A 17,371-nucleotide genomic window follows, 5' to 3' on the forward strand; every position below is an offset into this window, starting at 1 on the left:
TTTTGTGATGGGCCTGTACAACTGCCCTCTGAAGTGTGTTTATTCCAAAGATGACTGGTGAGCTCCAGCCAGACAAGCTCCTGAGAGACTTGCTGAGGCACAGTGGAACAACATCCAGTCATAAACCAACATCCACAGAGCCCTGGAAAGCTCAAGAAACACCAGGAAAGGGGTGTGGAAAGAATGAGAGTTGGTAAAGGGGTGGAGCACTGTGTAGCCACTTCCTCTGTACTCCAGCTTCCTAGAGGAAGCTCCCGTGTAACTTGCTGTGCTCGGAGGCCCCTCCTCAAGGTTACACAGCAGCAACAACAGCTGGAACAGGGGGCTGGCCAGCTGGGCTGCCTCTAAGTTATGCAGGGGCTCCAGAGATGCAGCTTTTGACAGTCACTACTGGGGAGTGAGGGTGGGGGTGGGTGGGCTTTTTAGCATCTTTGGGTATCCATGCTCCTGTGAGTGAGCCCCCAAAATTCACCCATTCTATAAGTTAAGTCTCAGGTAAGACCATTTGGAAATAAATCCCCAGGAAATAACACCAAGGACTCTCCACTTTATTCAGAAATGAAGAGACAGTAGTTTTGTTGTGTGCCACAGACATTTTGTTTATGTTGTTATGGTGGAGCCCAGGCTCTCAGCATGCGAGGCACAAATTGTGCCCTGCTGCATCCCACAGTTGTGTATCCTGCCTTTAAAATGAGTGTTTATGAGTCACATGAACTAGGAAAGCTGGGTACCCCAAACCATCTTCAGGTCCTTCACATTTTGCAAAGTAGACAAAGCGTACAAGTGTTGCGCCGCTCTGCCTTCCAGGCACACAGAACACATAGATGCTGTGCCAGCCTGTGACGCTTCTTGCCCAGCTGTGTTCTGAGTGAGCTGAGTAGGCAGCGTGATGCTTTGGTTTAGGATATGGAGGAAGGAAGAAAATGATAGTGAGAACAGGCAATATTATATATACACCAGCCAAGTATTCAGAAGTGACAAAGGAGCAGTTAACGTCCATGAACAAACCAAAGAACCCAGGTTCTTGTGTTTCCTGTTCTGAATGCCAGGCATATAGCCCACCTCCACCAACGGGCAGTGTTGTGGAACTGCATGGTAGGCCGGTCAGTGGGTCTGAGACTAGCCCAGCCTAAGGCATGTTCCTGCACACCCATCAAGTGCTTTTACTGATCCACCTTCTCAAGTGTCTACAGAGTACAGAGACCTGGAGGGAACTAGGCCAGCTTCAGGCACTGTGTGTTGAAGCTGTCCCCTTCTTTGCTGGCAACGGCCTCAAGTAGGCTCTGCTTCTTCTGCATGCTCCTTGAGGACTCCAGCTCATACATGGTGGTCAGGTTGAAGAGCACGCTCTCGTGCAGGTAGTGCCTGGGGTCCTGCTGCACCATGGCCTCCAGCTGCCGCAGGGAGTCCTTGAGCTTCCCCAGGTAAAGCAGACACACAGCAGCATTGTTGTTGGCCTGGAGCAAAGGACATGGGCTCAGGGTGCCACAGACACAAGCCTGCCTGCTCTCTGTCCCTGGTCCCCATGTTTCACCAGACCCTTTGCAGACCTCTTTAGCTGCTGCAGACCAGGCCAGGCCAGGCCAGAGCAGGAATCTGGGTTTACTGGTCTGCAAAAGGTAGAGGGGCCTGTGGGTACCCAGTCTGCATGTCTTACCACTGCATTTGTCGGGTCCATCCTCAAAATCTCTGTGAAGAACTTGTGAGCTTCTGCAAAGTTATTCTGGCCAAGGTACAGAAAGGCTCTGCAATGTACACAACAGATAAAGCAGTGAGCACAGGAACGCCAAGGGTACCCAGCAGCCAGGATAAGGTTCACCATGCACCATGGACATTCAGGCACGTACATCAGAGTGAGTCGTGTGCTCTCAGATGGAGCCAATGGCTTTATTGCTGACTGAAACATCAGAGTCACTGGCAAGTCTGCCATTTAGGTTCCAGTCCAGACACAGGTTACTTCCTCCAACCAAGGTTACTTCCTGTCTTATAAACTGACCCCTGTACCATGTTCACTTTCTGGTGTGGTTAGAGCGGGTAGCAAGTTTGTCCTGATGGCCACACATTCATGATCTTGAGATATGCGACCCAGGAAAGCTAATCGGAGACCAGCACTACCGGGAGCCCCTGACGGCGGGTCTGACATCCTGGTGTACGTCTATACTGAAAACGAGCTCATGCTCTGAAGATTGCGTCTTAGGCGTGAGGAGTAGGGCTGTGATTCTAGAAGAACAGCATGCTCCCTGGCCTGAGGGTCTGGGTCTCAGACTTGAGGACAGGGACAGTCAGACAAACTGTGGGCCAATGAGACGGCTCAGCAGGTTGGGTCTCCTGCTGTCCCTGGAACCCTGAGTTCAGCTGCTGGAGCTCATGCGTGTCGGACCGTGTCGGAGCCAACTCTCCACAGTGGTCGTGTGAGCTCAGCATGCATGTTTATATGCACACACACAAATAATTCGAAGATATTTACCTGTTCATTAAAACCATTATTTTACCCTGTAGTCCATCCAACTTCTGAGTTACTTTCTCAACGTCTTGAAAATATTTTTCAGCTGTTTTTATGTCTCCAATCTGCTTTAACAAAGTTATTCAGTCAGTTTAGCTAGCAGGTTAAAAGAGATGTCAATGTAAAATCACAGTTGTTTCCAGTATCATATCCGAATAGGAAGTGCCTTGTGTGTCATACGGGAGGTCCCAGAGCCCACCCGGTGAGCAAGAGACATTTAAGGACCCACCCAAAGTACCTGGTGCTTCTGTCTCTGACAGGGAATTATGTTAACATGAATGCCTGGCTCAAGTCTTACAACTTAGTGGCTGTGCCCCCAAGTATAAACTCCGGTGTGGTGCTCAGTAAAAACAAACTCTGATAAACCACAACAGGCCTGAGTCAATTTCTGAGACGTTTCTGGCTGAGGTCAGAGTAGATACCACCAGCTTGCTAACTTCAAAGTAATACTTCGACCAAATAAATACAGAATCCTACTATAAAAATAAGTGAACAGACCTACTGCTATCCTTCGTGAGGATACCAGGGCCCCTTGGGATAGGCACCCAGGGAGATGAAGGGAACTCCTACTCTGAGGTAAGTGAAGTTGGACTCTTACAACTCTATCAGTGATGGGGAAGTGTCAGGAAGACATGGAGCCGAGTGAGATGGGTGTCTGTGCTCTTCTGCTGCCTTAAGAGTAGGGAGGGAACCCAGTGCTCTAAGTTAGGCTTGCAATGAGAAGTGGAAGACAAAGAGTCCTGTTATACAGCAACTTCACACACCAGTAGAGGCTGACCAATGACCCATGTGTTTACGGCCTGCCTGAAGGACACCTTAACAAAAGCCACACAAAATACCATCTTTTGATCGTATTGTACCTTATAATAAGCACCCCATTTACCTCCTACTCCCTGGAGGATCTCTGAGGGATGGAGCTATATGAGTTACTGATTTTGGTAAAGTCACCTTATGTATTGGGAGGCTTGTTGTGGCTTTCTCAGCCTGGTGGCACCCCCCTTTGGCAGCCCCTTGTCACTGGGAACACTCTTGGGTTGACATCCGCCTTATGCTGTATGTAGGGAGTCAGTGCTCAGGGAAGCAGATCACCAGCTATTTATCTGAGGTCTGTTTTTGGAACTAGAGCGATTCTAGAGTAGACAGGGGAGAACAGCACAGGGGAGACAGCCTGAGGTCTTATACTGTTTTACTAAGCATCAGGACGTAAAGGGCAATTAGTGTGACCACTATCCTAGCCTGAGGAGGCAGAGTCCCTTGGCTGTCTACACTGACCTGGACTCCACCCAGCACCGGGCATGGGGGAGGAGCTAAGTGGAAGTGGAAAGAACTCTCCCTAGCTTGGGCTCATCACCCTGGCTGAGTTGGGGATGGGTGCCAGCCCTGGTTGATACTTCAGCCTTCTCACGGATGTTCTTGAATAGACATCTTCCCTTTGCTATTTGTCCTTATCACTTCTAGCCACTCAATGGCTCAGAAAATAAACAAGAGTTTTTTATTTCCTGGGGAGGGGTTGACATCTCTGCAAGCTGGAAGCCAATCCCTTCTAGGCAGTTTTCTTGAGGTCTGACTGCTGGTTAACAAGCTGCATGTATACAATACAGGTATTTAAGACGTATCAGGGTGTACAGCGCCATCTGTCAGGTATCCTTGGGCCACTGTGTGCCACTGTGCCCCACCTGCTGCTACTCCTGGCTGCACTTTGAACGGGCCACCCCCATCTGCCATGTTCAGGCCTCCGCTGCTCCTCCCCATTGTGTTCCAGTAGTCTTCCCTTGCTCCCTGCAGTCCCCTACAGTCTGGCACCTTCCTGGCTCTCCAGTGAACTCTGGCAGCCATGGGTCTCTGGCTCTGAAGTACGTGGTCGAGTATCTTCTTTTCCTGCCCTGGAAGCAGAGCTGCTCTCACACAGCGGCTTCCATGGGCTACTGCACTTCCATGGTGGTTCAAAAGCTATCTCGCTGGTGTGAGTGATGACCTCCCAAGACCCACGTGAAAAGATCTGGAGGGGCAGAGTCTGAGCCAGAGAGAAGGAACTTCAAAGGACAAATGCTCCAGGTGTCCAGACTGGATTACTTGGCTCTGCCTTGGGACTGTCTGAGAAGCTCCTGGAATCAGGCACCTCCAGCCTTCTGTGAACAGGCTTCCTCAATGTGGAAACGTCATGTCCACTTCTCTCCCCTAAGCCACTGTCCACCTGCTTTCTGAGCAGAAGGCACACATGGTCTGCAGGATGCTGTGTGTGATGGTGACATCCGCAGGCCTGAGAGTTTCAAATACGCAGATGCACCTAGCACCTCTGAAGGCTGGTAGGGAGTGTGGGGAGGAGGTAGTCAAGCCTGTGGGGACAGGCAAAGGCATTAAGAGTTCCTGAATAAAAAGTAGTAAAAACTAGCCCTTTACTATGCTGCATGCCCGAGTTGGGCTCCCAGCTGTCACGTGAATGGCTCACAGTCAACACAGGTGACCCTGCTCACAACCAGACTTGCTCTATGTCCATCTCAGAAAGAATGAAGACTGCTCTTCAGAATAAAACACCCTGAAGAATGACCACAGGGGGTTTGTGGCCAGGAGATGTAGCATAGGCTAGGGGAGGGGCATGTGCCTCTGGGGCACTCATATTTGTCAAAGCTGTCTTCCTCGGTTGTCCAGACATTGCGGGGGTGATAAAATGACCCCTATTCTTAGGCCACATGGCATTTTAGGAAAAAAAAAAAAAACCTTAAAAACAAATGTAAATACAAGTGAAGCCCACAGAGAAGGGGTGTGGCAGTATTCAAATTCACCTGTGTGAAGTCATCTAGGAACCCACTGTAGGTCATTTACTTCATCCTGGTTGGTGTAGTCCATCCGTGATGTCACCAGACTTCCCACAGCCCCCTGCACTTTGTCTGTAGTTAGTAAAGTGCTTCTAGTCCCCCACTTCAGCACTGTATTCAAAGTGCCTCGCTCTGTTTGATCAGTGTCTACTTTTCAGCGCGTAGGTGTCCTTTCCCAGACAGAAGCCAGTTATGGCCACCGACAATGTGTGTTCATTCACATTTGGCTTCACTCACTCAGAGTGACTGAAATGGCCACAGAGGGGCTCACTCTTCTGACTCATCAGAGTGGGATGACCATGTCATGCTGGGATGGCTGCAGAGGGAGGCTGCTCCTCTTTCTCACTGAAGACTGGCCAGTTACTCTTGTTTGAGGGTGAGAGAACAGGTGCAACTTGCTGATGCCAGCACCACACTGCTTACAGGCCAAACTCAGCAGTGCCCAGGACTCTTGGCCTTGAAGATCTGCTTTCCTTGGGCTGGTTCCTTGGCCTGGTGGGTACTACATCTCTTGTTTGGAGCAGTATGACCCAAGGATTGTACCTCTCCTTTGCATTGGACCCTGAGATGGGGCACTGGCCTGTAGCAGTGCCCGAGGATGAACAGCCCACAGCAAGGAGGCCAACCTACTAGTCTTGTGTTTTGCCCTTTCTCTAGCTACCGAGGACACTCCCGGGGGCAGCAGTGTTGGAAACCTGCCATGCCCAGGCATTAATGAGCCAGGGGCCTCCTCTGATTTGTAGATCACATTCAAGATGGAGCCAGGCACCGTTTCCTAAGATCTTCCCATGCACTCAGCATTAAACAGCTTCAGTTCAGTAATAAAGTCAGTCTCCTCCCACAAGCATTCCTTATGTAGTGTGGCTTTCACTGTGGAAATGTGCTCTGTGTGGAACACTTACCCTTGGGGCCACTTTGGCCTCCAAAATATCAGATTTCCCACTCTGCATCGTAGTTTCAGTGTTCCTAGATATGTATGCAGATGGCTGCCTCCTGTGTTCTGTCTGGGTTCTCCGAGCAGGAAAGCCCCGCTATGGAGTCAGGGAATATAGGACCCCAGTACCCATAAGTTCCAGATTCCCACATGCTAGGAAGGCATTCTAGCTACAAGTGCTGTTAAGGCGAGGTAGCCAAGCAGGCTGCAGAGCACTGGGAAGTGTAGCAGTGCTTGACTTCTGTGGCCATGTGCCTGTGTGGGTGGGCTCATTCTCCTCCGCCATTAGCTGTTCTTCACCCACCCACTTCACCCATATTTAGAGCCTCTCAAGGGACAAGGCCTGTCCTGGGCAGCCTGCAGTGGGAGATCATGATCCTGGATGACAAGAAGATGTACCAAATATTAGAGAGCCTTGCTGAGGGTGGCCAGGCCTCGGCATTACTGCAGCCCCTGTGTCAGGGTCCACTTGAGTGTTCCCTCAACACAGCAGCTACCGTTAGCAGATGACCCTAACTGCAACAGGACAGCACACAACAGAAACATTGCAGAGAACACCTTAGCGGCCACATTAATTTGAACTGAAATATTTCCTTACTACTGTCCATTTGTATGAGTTCTGAGGGACAGAATTCCCAGGCAACCTTGCTGGGTTGCAGCTGCTGCACTCAGCTGTTGGTCTCTACGCAGTGTGGCCAGTACCTGGAGGAGAATGCGGCCAATTCCACTCAGCAGCTGTGGCTCCTGCTCCGGGTAGTACTTGATTACTGTGAGGTAAGCGTCTACAGCCAGCACATAGTCCTGTGGTAAGAGAACAAAAGCATGCAGTGAGCTGGAGAAGCTATGCAGCTGTTCGCAGTGCATTATGGACCAAGGATACACACAGAGTGGTGGAGGCAACAGACCAGTGTAGGACCTCCCACCAACCGTGGTGGGACTGAAGACTCCAACTTCTGTGACATATATCCTTTTGTTAGCACAGGCCTCTGGACATAGATTCAGGCCTGAAGGCTGCTTTTTGCTTCTGCTTCCTAAGCAGAAACCAGAGGTCCCCACATTTGGTGCCTGCCTCCCTCTTTTCTGGCAGAGTTGTTGTAAGGACTTGTAGTTCTGTACCATCTCATCATCCAAACACATAAGCCACACTTTGAAAGCATCTCAAACATTTTTCTGTGCCCCATATCGAGGTGAAATACCTGTATTGAAATAACCCACCAATCAACTTTGCTATGACAGTGAAGGCATAGGATGTCACCGCATCCTATAATGTCACACGGTTACTCTGCTCTACAGAGACAAGTGTACAGAGGTGCTGAAGGTGCTGTGGGCTTGGTGTCCACATCCTGCAGAGCTGTCTTCAGTGACCAGCTCTGTGCACCTTCCTAGTGGTAGCCTTGCACCACCCCTGCCTGCAGCCCCTCCTTGAGGCATTCTGTCTACTCCCCACCTAGTGTCCATTTCCCATTTGTGGTCCATAGTATAAAAAGGCATGGGAGTTGGTATCAGTGAGATGTGTACTGCCTGTCACAGGGTTCAGAGGTGAGCTCCTCCTACACCCTCTGTAGTGAGTAGCTGAGCAAGCTTTGTGGCAAGAGCCAGGCCAAGACTTGTTACTTCTCAGTTACAGCACATGGTGACCAGTCCAGGGCCAGCACTGCTGATTTCCTCCTAACCATAAAATTCTGGAAGGTATTTCATTTCTCTCTGCTAAACTTTCAGTTTCCTCCAAACTGGGACTACAGCTACTGAGCTTGCTAATTGGGAGGTTATAAAGACAGACGACAAGTAAAATTCCAGTTTGGCAGGGGAAAAAAAATGAAGACTCTCCAGTCTGGTACCTTCAAGTGCAGCTCGTTAAAACTAATTTTATTCAAGGCCTGATGCTCACAAGGAGCCAGACCACACATGCCTTGATTTCCTCTCCCACCACGTTTTGCTGCCTGTCACTGCTGCCCAAGGCCAGCCTGCCTTATTTCTCATTGTGCCAGCAGGTGCACGTGTGAGTGTGTGCAGGTGCACGTGTGTATGTTGTGCATGTACTGTGAGGCGTCAGAAGAGAAGGCTTTTGACAGCTCCTCTGCCTTTGGGAAGCCAGGGGCATGGCTGAGAGGACGCAGCATCCCTGTGCAGCTTGTGGACCTGCTCTCAGACCACTGTCCTGGGGTCAAGGTCGCTGCACAGAGGAGCAGCAGCCAGTCTTACTTCCCTCCAAAAGGTCATGGCCCCTAAGATCCATCCTGGTATCCCCTCTAACCTGGTATGTACCCTTACATTTGACTTCAGTGAGCAAAGGGCAGACTGCCAGCCCCAGTGCTGTACCTGAGTACAGGCCATCTTGACCTGGGCTCCGTTCTGCTCACGATGCTTCTGACAGACAGCTGTGGACAGAGCCAGGGTAGGAGCATGGGGGCCGGTATGCCTCAGTAGAAGCCTGCTAGGATCCTAGGCTTTTTGATTGGCACTCTTGCCTTTCAAACTTGCCCAGGGTCAGGGGTACTTGCTACTGAGGATAGCCCAACAGAAAAGAAACAGGCCATAAATATACCCATTACATATAATTTTTTTTTGAGACTGAGTCTTACTGTATGGTTCTGTATTAACTATAATTATACAGACTCAGTTGGTCTTGAACTCCAAGAGATCCATCTGCTTCGGTCTCCCATATTGGGATTAAAGGTGGGTACCACCATGCCCAGCTTTGATAGGATTTTACAGCTCTCCTAGGAGGCAGGTTAGATCCATAGGGTTCAGACTGATCAGAGAAAGCAGCAGCAGAGAAGGGATTGTCACGTAGGTGCCAGCAGCAACAGTGCTAGCATTTATCAACAAGCCTGAGAGGTCGGGGCGAGCTTGTTAGAAGGCGTATTTAGGGCTGCTGAGGACTTCTAGTTGGTTACTATTCAGTGAAATCATTCATTCTGGGAACCTGGACGGCAGCTGACAACAGCTTCTTGGGGAGTACCCACTCTACTCTTCTGACTACACCCACCTGCCCTTGAATAGAAATACAGACACTCATATGTGGGCAAGATTCATCCTTGCCTGACTTGTACCTAAAAACTTCATTGGCTGAGTGACTGCTAAATCACATTAATGGCTGCTTTGTTGCCAACAAAGGCTTTATGAGGTGTGACCTAAGCAAACAGGAGGCACCCTGTGTGTGGCAGAACAGAAGCCACAGCAGTCAGAATGTTGTGTGGGAGGTAAGGGGATGTGAAGCTGAAGAGTGTCCTGGTTCACTCTAGTGGCACAGGTATCTTAAGGCTCCTGTGAGACCCAAGGATATCACATGCAAGAACAGAGGGCTTTGTCTTGCAAGTGAGTATTCCTGGAAATATATTGTGGGACACTCAGAACTGGAACACATGAGCAGATTTCTTATCATTAAAAGACTGATTAATTAGGTCATTGTTAGCTAGCACAGGCCCCGCTATGCAGCCCAGCTACTGTGGTAATACTGGTTATGTCCACTAGATGGCAGCAGAACGCATGTGCTCGCATCCACTTCACTCAGAACATTTCTTTCACCCCTTTAACTCATGAAAAATCAAGATTAAACCAAACTTTTAATTTAAATTACATCCACTGTGGAAGTATTTTTGAGACATGATAATCTGTCCCGTACTGAGTCTTGGGTGACAGGATGCCACAGGCAGACGTTTGGTGCCTGCCTGTGCCTACACTACTGATGGTATCACTACTGCAGTAAAACAAAGAAACGCATTTTTATTACACTACTTTCTAACACAGCATCTCAGAAATGCAAGCTGAGTGCCCTGCAGCAGAGCAGTGACTTCCTCCCTGAGGAGCTTCAGCTTGTGGTTGGGTACCACCAGTGCTGTAAGCCTAAGCAGGCTTGGCAACCAAGACTCAGAGACGCCCAGGAGACACTGGATGCTCACTGTGTTTTCTAAGGTTGCCACTGGCCACAGCAGTGCTGAGAGGCAGGCCTGTACAGGGGGCAGTGGGACAGAAAGAAGCAGGCCCCTCTTGGCTGAGGGCGGCAGCACACGGGGAGGTGGGGCAGGCTCTGCAATGATGTCGCCAGGGAGGCAGCGGAGAGAAGAGACCAGAACAAAGTGGCCCTGCAGGCAACAGACCATGTGCAAATGTCTCAGGCACAGAACTACAAAATCTGTAATGTGTTCAGAAGTGGGAAAGAGCTATGAGGACGATGGCTGGGAGAGATGCTAGGAAACCTGTTCTTCCTGTGTCAAGGTCACCTACCAGATGAGCCTGTCTACACCCAATGTCACACATCACACGTCTGCAGAGGTGCAGAGGATGCACACTGTCCTATGGCTGGGCTGTGGCCACACACTTTCCTGCCAAATGCAAGGAGATGGCCGCATGGAGGGCTGCCAGTCGGGCTAAAGCGAGGGGTACGTCTTTCCACTTGGTAAGCTGCCCGCTGGCGGATGCTCAGTCAGAGCAGGATGACCTTGGCTGTGGGAGGAGTGATGAGCTGTCTCACCACAGCTCGGAAGGTGTTAAAGGCACTGCTCTGGGCGTCTGCTGCTGACAGATTCTGTGGCGGCTTCAGTGCCTGCAGCTGGCAGCAAGGCCGCCAGCTCTGTGGCAGGCCCCCCGTGCCCAGGGCGGGAGGCAAGCCAGGCATGGGACGTATTCAAAATGAGAGAGAAGCCTGAAGACACGGCTGCCTGCGCTGGCAGGGCCTGGGTGGAGAATAGACTGGAAATACAGTGACTGACAGCCCGGCTGGGCTCCCTGATTCACACTGGCTCCTCAGGTGCAAAGCTCAGAGAGAGCTTCTCACAAGTGGGTCTGGTGGGAAAGCCTGCCGTCAGATGTCAAAACCATCAATCATTTAAAAAAAATGACCCTCACACTAAAACAGGCAGAACAAAGGACACTTTTCTGGATGGAGTTCAGAGGAAAACGGGGGGGGTGGGGTGGGGTGGAATGAGCAGTTTTAATTAGAACATTTAGACCTAGGCCCGTGCAATTAAATTCAGTAATATAAACTGTTTTCTGTGGAAATTTTAAAATGACAAGTTAGGCCCCCAAGTGAGAGTTAACTCTACTGAGCAATCTAGGCCATGATGAACACTGCCGGGGCCCACGGCTCACTTCCTTGTCAGGCCTGTCGGAACACACAGCACCTCTTGCAGCCTCCAGCTGACACTGTCTGCTAGAACAAGGTGCACTACAGCTCAGCCGCCCACATACCTTCATCAGGAGCAGACAGTTTGCCATGGAGTACAGCACTCGGCCCAGACGAGACCTCCACAGCTGAACAGAGGCTGCAGGAGAGAGAGGTGTGAGTGTGCACAAGCAACTGTGCTCCTGCGAGCGAGCTGGCAACTGCCGCACCCCATGTGCTGGAACGAAGCCCCCGCCTCCCAGTCTATCCTCACCAGGTCTCACCCTATGCTTCACTGGACACAGGAGACAGTGTTCTCAGTGGGATGCCCAGAGTGGGCTCCCATAAGAGACCATCTGCACAGACGCAGCAGGAAATACAGCCCAGCTTAGACAGAGGCCAAGCAATAATCGGGAGCCCACAACCCTACTCCTGTGAGCATGTCTGATGCAGACACAGCACGTCTGCTGCCCAGGGTCGAGGCTGACCCATGCACACAGCCCGCCTGTGTCCAGCAGCTGCATGGAAGCTGGGTTTAGTGGCAGTTTTGTCTCTGCAGCCTGGAACGGACCACTTTCCTAGGCCTTTAGTTTCAGATAGGAACAACACTGGTCTGCCTTTCTCACAGGCTTTACTGAGGGTGGACACCGGTAGTGGCCACAAAAATGCTCCATGGATAGAAGGATAGAAGCACTCCCACTCGAAGACAGGATATGTCTGGTAGCCACAATTATGGATGCAGCAGACAAACAGTGCACCTCTCTGCTCAGGTCTGATACCAACCATCTCCTGGTTCAGAACCTTCTCTGACCATCTCTTCTTTGGTTCTCAAACTGGCTCTATGTGAACTCACTGTGCTTGGAATGATCCCTTCATAGACATTTGATGTGAGGGGAGGGCTGACTGATCGTTCTTGGGATCATCAGGAGTAAGAGCTGAGGTGCACTGCCTGCATCAACTCGGGCAAACAGATAAGTCTCAGAGTCTAGTTATCAGCAGGACATACTCACGTAAATGCACACACATGCATGCACACATGCACACACACACACACACACACACCCATGCCACACATGCATACATTACATATCAATTACCTGGTACGCAGCACACATACACACCTGACCCTTCACACCCAGGGAATCATAAACTGAAAGGGACTGGCTGGCTCCTTGCTGGGGTATTCAGCATACTGTAGCCAGAATAACTGCTATGGTAGAAATGTACTGGGGACATAATCCTTAAAGCCACATGTTGATGGTTTATTTATGTATTAATTATCACTATTACTACTATTGTTGTTGTTTCTGGAGATAGGGTTTGTCTGTGTAGCCCTGCTTTGTAGACCAGGCTGGCCTTAAACTTACAGAAATCTGCCTACCTCAGTCTCTCAAGTGCTGGGATTAAAAATGTGTGGCACCATGCCTGGCCTCACTGGTTTTATAACGGAGCTAAGAAGACACTTCCTTGTCTCATCGTGTGCTGCCTACTTCCTGTTACAATGCAGAAGACCTCGCCACATGCCAGCACCATCTCATGGGCATCCCAGACTTCAGAACCGTAAGCCAGGTACGACTCTCTCCTTTATAAATTAACCAGAGCTGGGTACTTCATTACAGCAAACGGAATCCTCTTAGCGGCTGATCTGCCCCTGCAGTCCACCATGTGTCCACAGGTGACTGACTGCCAGTCAAGGTAGCATGACAGATCGGGATGTTCAGCCACTGACAGTTCACACTGTGGCTCCCTTCCCCTCCTGTTATGCAGATCTGCCCAGCCAAATGGAAAGTCCCAGTGCACCAAGGAGCTGGGCTGGGCCATCCTCAGCCTGTTTGTATTTCTCATCATTGGGTAAAACCCCTCGTTCTTCCTCTCGTCTACCCAGAGTAGATGCTACCTGGGAAACGGGGGAAGGGATCATTCACTGTTGGGTAAGAGTGGGAACCAATTGTACTGCTGAGCCTTGCAAACCTGAGTGATCAGTGTTCAGCTATCAGAAGGGCAATGCTCACCTTGCCTGCTTTCCTGGGTGACACTGCTCAGACCACCGTCTTCAGCTAAGCCTTGCTCCAAGTTGGCCAGGATCTGCAGACATTTCAAACAAGGACAACAAAATTGTAAGTGGATTTGTGGCTGCGCTGTCATCATAAGTTTCAGACACAGCAAATTTCTCTGGGTGAAAACCAATCAGGCAGGGAATGTTCGCAGAGACTCGTCTATTGCATTGTGATGTCGCCCAGTTACCAGGAGGTGACGAGGAGAGTGGAGCCCTATTCTCTGGTGGAATTTAGGCTTGTGAGACTCGCAGAGCCTTCTCAGACACGGAACACAGTGGGTGTCCAGCTTTTCTTTTCATGAAAAGCATCACATGTGCTGCACACAAGAGTGGTTAACTTCTGTGGGAACATCAGCCCCGCCCTCCTCCAGGGTGCCACCCAGCTTACAGTCTTTCCTTTAGCACTGGGTCCATTCTGTGAAGCTGTCACTTTGCATAGTTTTTATTGTTTGGTTAAAACCTTCCTTTGTTTCATCTGTATTTGGGTTTTCCCTGAAAGAAAAGCTGCTATGGTCCCTGTGGTGTGAGGAAAAGATTAATTATTATTGGTATTATTATTATTACTTTGAAGGGTAGAGTGAGAATATGTGTTAAGAATAGTCTATGTGTAGGAGAACCCTGCTTTCCTCCCCCACCTGCTTGGTGACGTCACCCCAGCAGTTACCCCAGGAGGCGGGTAGGCAGTGGAAGACACCACTGCGTGTCATCTCTCCACTCATGCATGCCACACTGGGCACCCTCCTTTGTAAAATCATTATTCTGTATGAGCAAGAGAACAATTAGCTGTGGACTGTGACTTGGGAAACACTTGGGGCTCAGGACTGTGACCTCTGAGAGATTCAGGGGACAGACACAGGGTTAAAGACTTGGAGGGAAGGATGTGACCTTGGAGGGAAGGATGCCAGATCCAACCAGGTCAAATGACATTTCCAGCTAATCTGTCTTCTGATGAGTAATCATGACGGCAGAAACTGACAAGGGAATAAAGCCTTAATCCCCTAGGCTGGAGTGGAGAGAGCCAGGAAGAAAGGGAAGGGATCCGGGACAGCAGAGGGCACCAGCATTCAGGACTGAGTCTGAGAGCTCAGTGAACTAGGACAAAGGCTGACATTTACATCTAGGGAAACACACACACACACACACACACACACACACACACACACACACACACACACACACAACTGTGTACCAGGCTACCACACCATGTATCTCAGAACATACTCGATCTCTGTACTAGGCCTTCAGGGCTGGGGGAAGGCTGCATCCGTGGAGCCCTGGAGAGCTCAGCCAGCACCCACTGGGAGGGTGGAACCTGCCTGCTGTTCTGGCTGTGAGAAGTGGGGTACTTCAGAGGATCAGCAGCAGAGAATCAGGGAACATGGAGGGGCTTCCCACTGCCGTGTATGAGGCAGTGCAAATGGAAGCTACTGGCAGTGGAGGTGGGAAAGGCAGAGCCACCGAGGATCTACTGCCTGTTCTGGGCTCTCCTGGCCTTGTGACAGTCTGGGGAGCCCCCCCCCCCCCCATATGGTTATGGCTTAGATGTGAAATGGTCCCCCCCCCTTTATGCCCATGTCCTAAACTGGTGGCACTACTGGGAGGTTCTAGAAATCTCACAAAGTGAGTCTTAGCTGGTGGAAGCAGGTACCAGGAAAAGGTCCTTGGGACCATCTGGTTCCCCAGCATTTATGTTAAGTGCCTGCTTGTGCCATACAATCTTCCTGTGATGCTCTGCCAAAGCACGTGAGGTCCAGCGACTAGTCTGAAACCACAAATCAAAACGACCTCTGTACCTTAAAGTGGTTTGTGTTGGGCATGGGTCGCAGCACTTTTTAAGAACAGTAGCAACTAACACAGTGGTGTCCACACAGCACGAAGGGCTCGAGCAGATTACCGCCTTTCTCAACCCTTGTAAGTTGGGTATGGAGTATGTGCAGAGCTCCAGGGTCTGCAGTGTCCCAGGCCACTAAGGGCTTGAGCACCAGTGGGAAGGACACCCACCCAAGGTTCTGAACACAGACATGAGAAAGGCATGTCCAGTGCAGGTTTCTGACCCTTAGTGGCTGTATCTGCATCATTAAGAAAATGTAGATATTGCAGGGAAAGGCTGAACTTGTGAATACGGTGTGCCTGCACCTCCACCCATGGGTCCATCTTGCTCTGGAAACAAGAACCAGAGATCAAGTATCAGCTAGACCCCGCTCAGCAGGCACAATGTGTCACGGTGTTCTGGAACATGCGCTGAAGGCAGAGGCTCCACTAAGCACAGATGGTAGAATGATATTGCTTTGAATCAGGTCTACAGGAGGATGACTGGCACTTCTGTGTTTTGGATAAACCTGAAGGCAAAAGGATCTCTTTCACCTCTACCAGATTTAGATAAAGAGTGTATTGTAGCCAACACCCCCTTAGTGGGGATGAGACAGGAGGGTCTGCAGTTGTGTGGCTCTCACTTGCTCCTTCACCTCCCACTTTCCCTGCTCCCCTGCCCCCAGAATCAGGTGATGACACCGAGGCTTTGGTTCAGCTAAGGCAAGCACTGTCACAGAAGCAGGCAATCTGCTAACCAGGTCATGGCTCTCGAGTGGGAGACTGAAGCTATGACCACAGGTTAGTAGAGAGCTTATTCTGTAATAAGAAAGGGGGGATAGCACCCCGCCCCCCCAGTTGGTCTCACGATATGTCTTAGGCTGGTTTTGAACTCATGGGTTCAAGTGTTCCTTTCCTCTTCCTTTGGTCACCCAAGTAGTTAGGACTTTGTTGCATACCACATATGGCCCAAATCTGTTCTGAGACAACACCTTATAAAGAGCAAAATGCAGGGTGAAATGACAACACGGGACAGTGACCTCACAGCACTAGGCACTGCCCAGTGCAGAGTGACTACACGAGACTGAGTGACCACACAGGGCCACACAAAGCACACTGCCGAGTGAACACCAAGGAGAGCGTGTGTTCCCATAACTGGGGTATCTGTGCACAAAGGGCTGCACACCTCACCCTCACCTCAGGGAGCTGTCCTGTAAACACAGGGAATCACGGATATGACACTGTCGGTCCACAACACAGATGGCTCCTCCTTCCCCAGCCCTTCCTGTCCTTGGTGGGCTGAGGCACAGCCGCAGTGGTAACTCCAGGCTCTGTGAGATGCTGCTTCAGGTCCAGCATGACTTGAGCTTATCCTCTCTAATGTCTACTTCTCACCTGGACGCCCCGACACACTGTTCTCGTCTGTATTACAGACTGTGGGGCTCCATGGAGAATGTACTTAGAGTGTTTTGTAAACTTTAAAAGTGCCGAGGGAAAATTAATTACACGGAGCAGCAACAAGAAATTAAAAAAAATTAAAACTGCTCCACTGCCTCAGATTTTTCCTGTGGTCTTTTTCTCTGCCTCCATCCCTGTAACAAATATAAAAGGTTTGGAAATGCGTGATCTGGGAGCAATGCGGCTAATGCTTGCTGCCTGCTAAATAGTGAGTGGGTCTCGGAAACCTCCGGGAGCTCTCTCAGCAGGCTGCGCAGGATGCTGTGCGGGAAGGTGAGAGCTGCAACCTACACTGAGGCCGCAGGGAGCGGCTCCTCCTAGAGTCATGAGCTCACAGCAGGGTTTGAGGCACAAACTGGAGAAGGAATGGATGGCAGGTTTCCTCTGAAGCAGGCCAATGAAATACTCATCCTTACGAATGACAGACCCTGGCCAACTAGGCAGGGTGTAACACTTAAAAACACTTTCTCAAACACGTGGAGGTGACACTGGGACCTCCAAGACAGGTCATGCTCTGGGCTTCTTCCTCTCTTTTGGTAGGGAGTCGGGTGCCACATGAGGACTTGCGAGCAGGGAATGGGGGCTTCTTTTGAACAAACGGCAGTACTCAGCAGATGTGAGGGAGCTGCCTGGTAGCCCATCCTAGGTGCAGTGGAGCTGGTGGAAAACCTGAGGGTGCAGTGACGTCTCA

General features: G+C 50.4%; 1 protein-coding gene across 2 annotated transcripts in view; it reads right to left on the bottom strand.

Moving 5' to 3' along the window:
• Positions 1–527: 527 nt before the first annotated feature.
• The window catches only part of Trappc12 (trafficking protein particle complex subunit 12), a 72,248-nt gene continuing 55,404 nt past the window's right edge, over positions 528–17,371 (bottom strand). For both annotated transcript variants that reach the window (XM_087553184.1, NM_001398781.1), the window contains 6 exon segments: positions 13,370–13,442; positions 11,444–11,517; positions 6,956–7,054; positions 2,468–2,568; positions 1,658–1,745; positions 528–1,457 (listed from right to left, as the gene is read on the bottom strand). In XM_087553184.1, coding sequence (XP_087409310.1) covers positions 1,215–1,457; positions 1,658–1,745; positions 2,468–2,568; positions 6,956–7,054; positions 11,444–11,517; positions 13,370–13,442 — 678 coding nt within the window. In that variant the 3' untranslated portion in view covers positions 528–1,214.

This window comes from Rattus norvegicus, chromosome 6 (assembly GCF_021556685.1).
Source record: "Rattus norvegicus strain SHRSP/BbbUtx chromosome 6, alternate assembly SHRSP_T2T, whole genome shotgun sequence".
In the NCBI taxonomy this organism is placed as follows: Eukaryota; Metazoa; Chordata; class Mammalia; order Rodentia; family Muridae; genus Rattus; species Rattus norvegicus.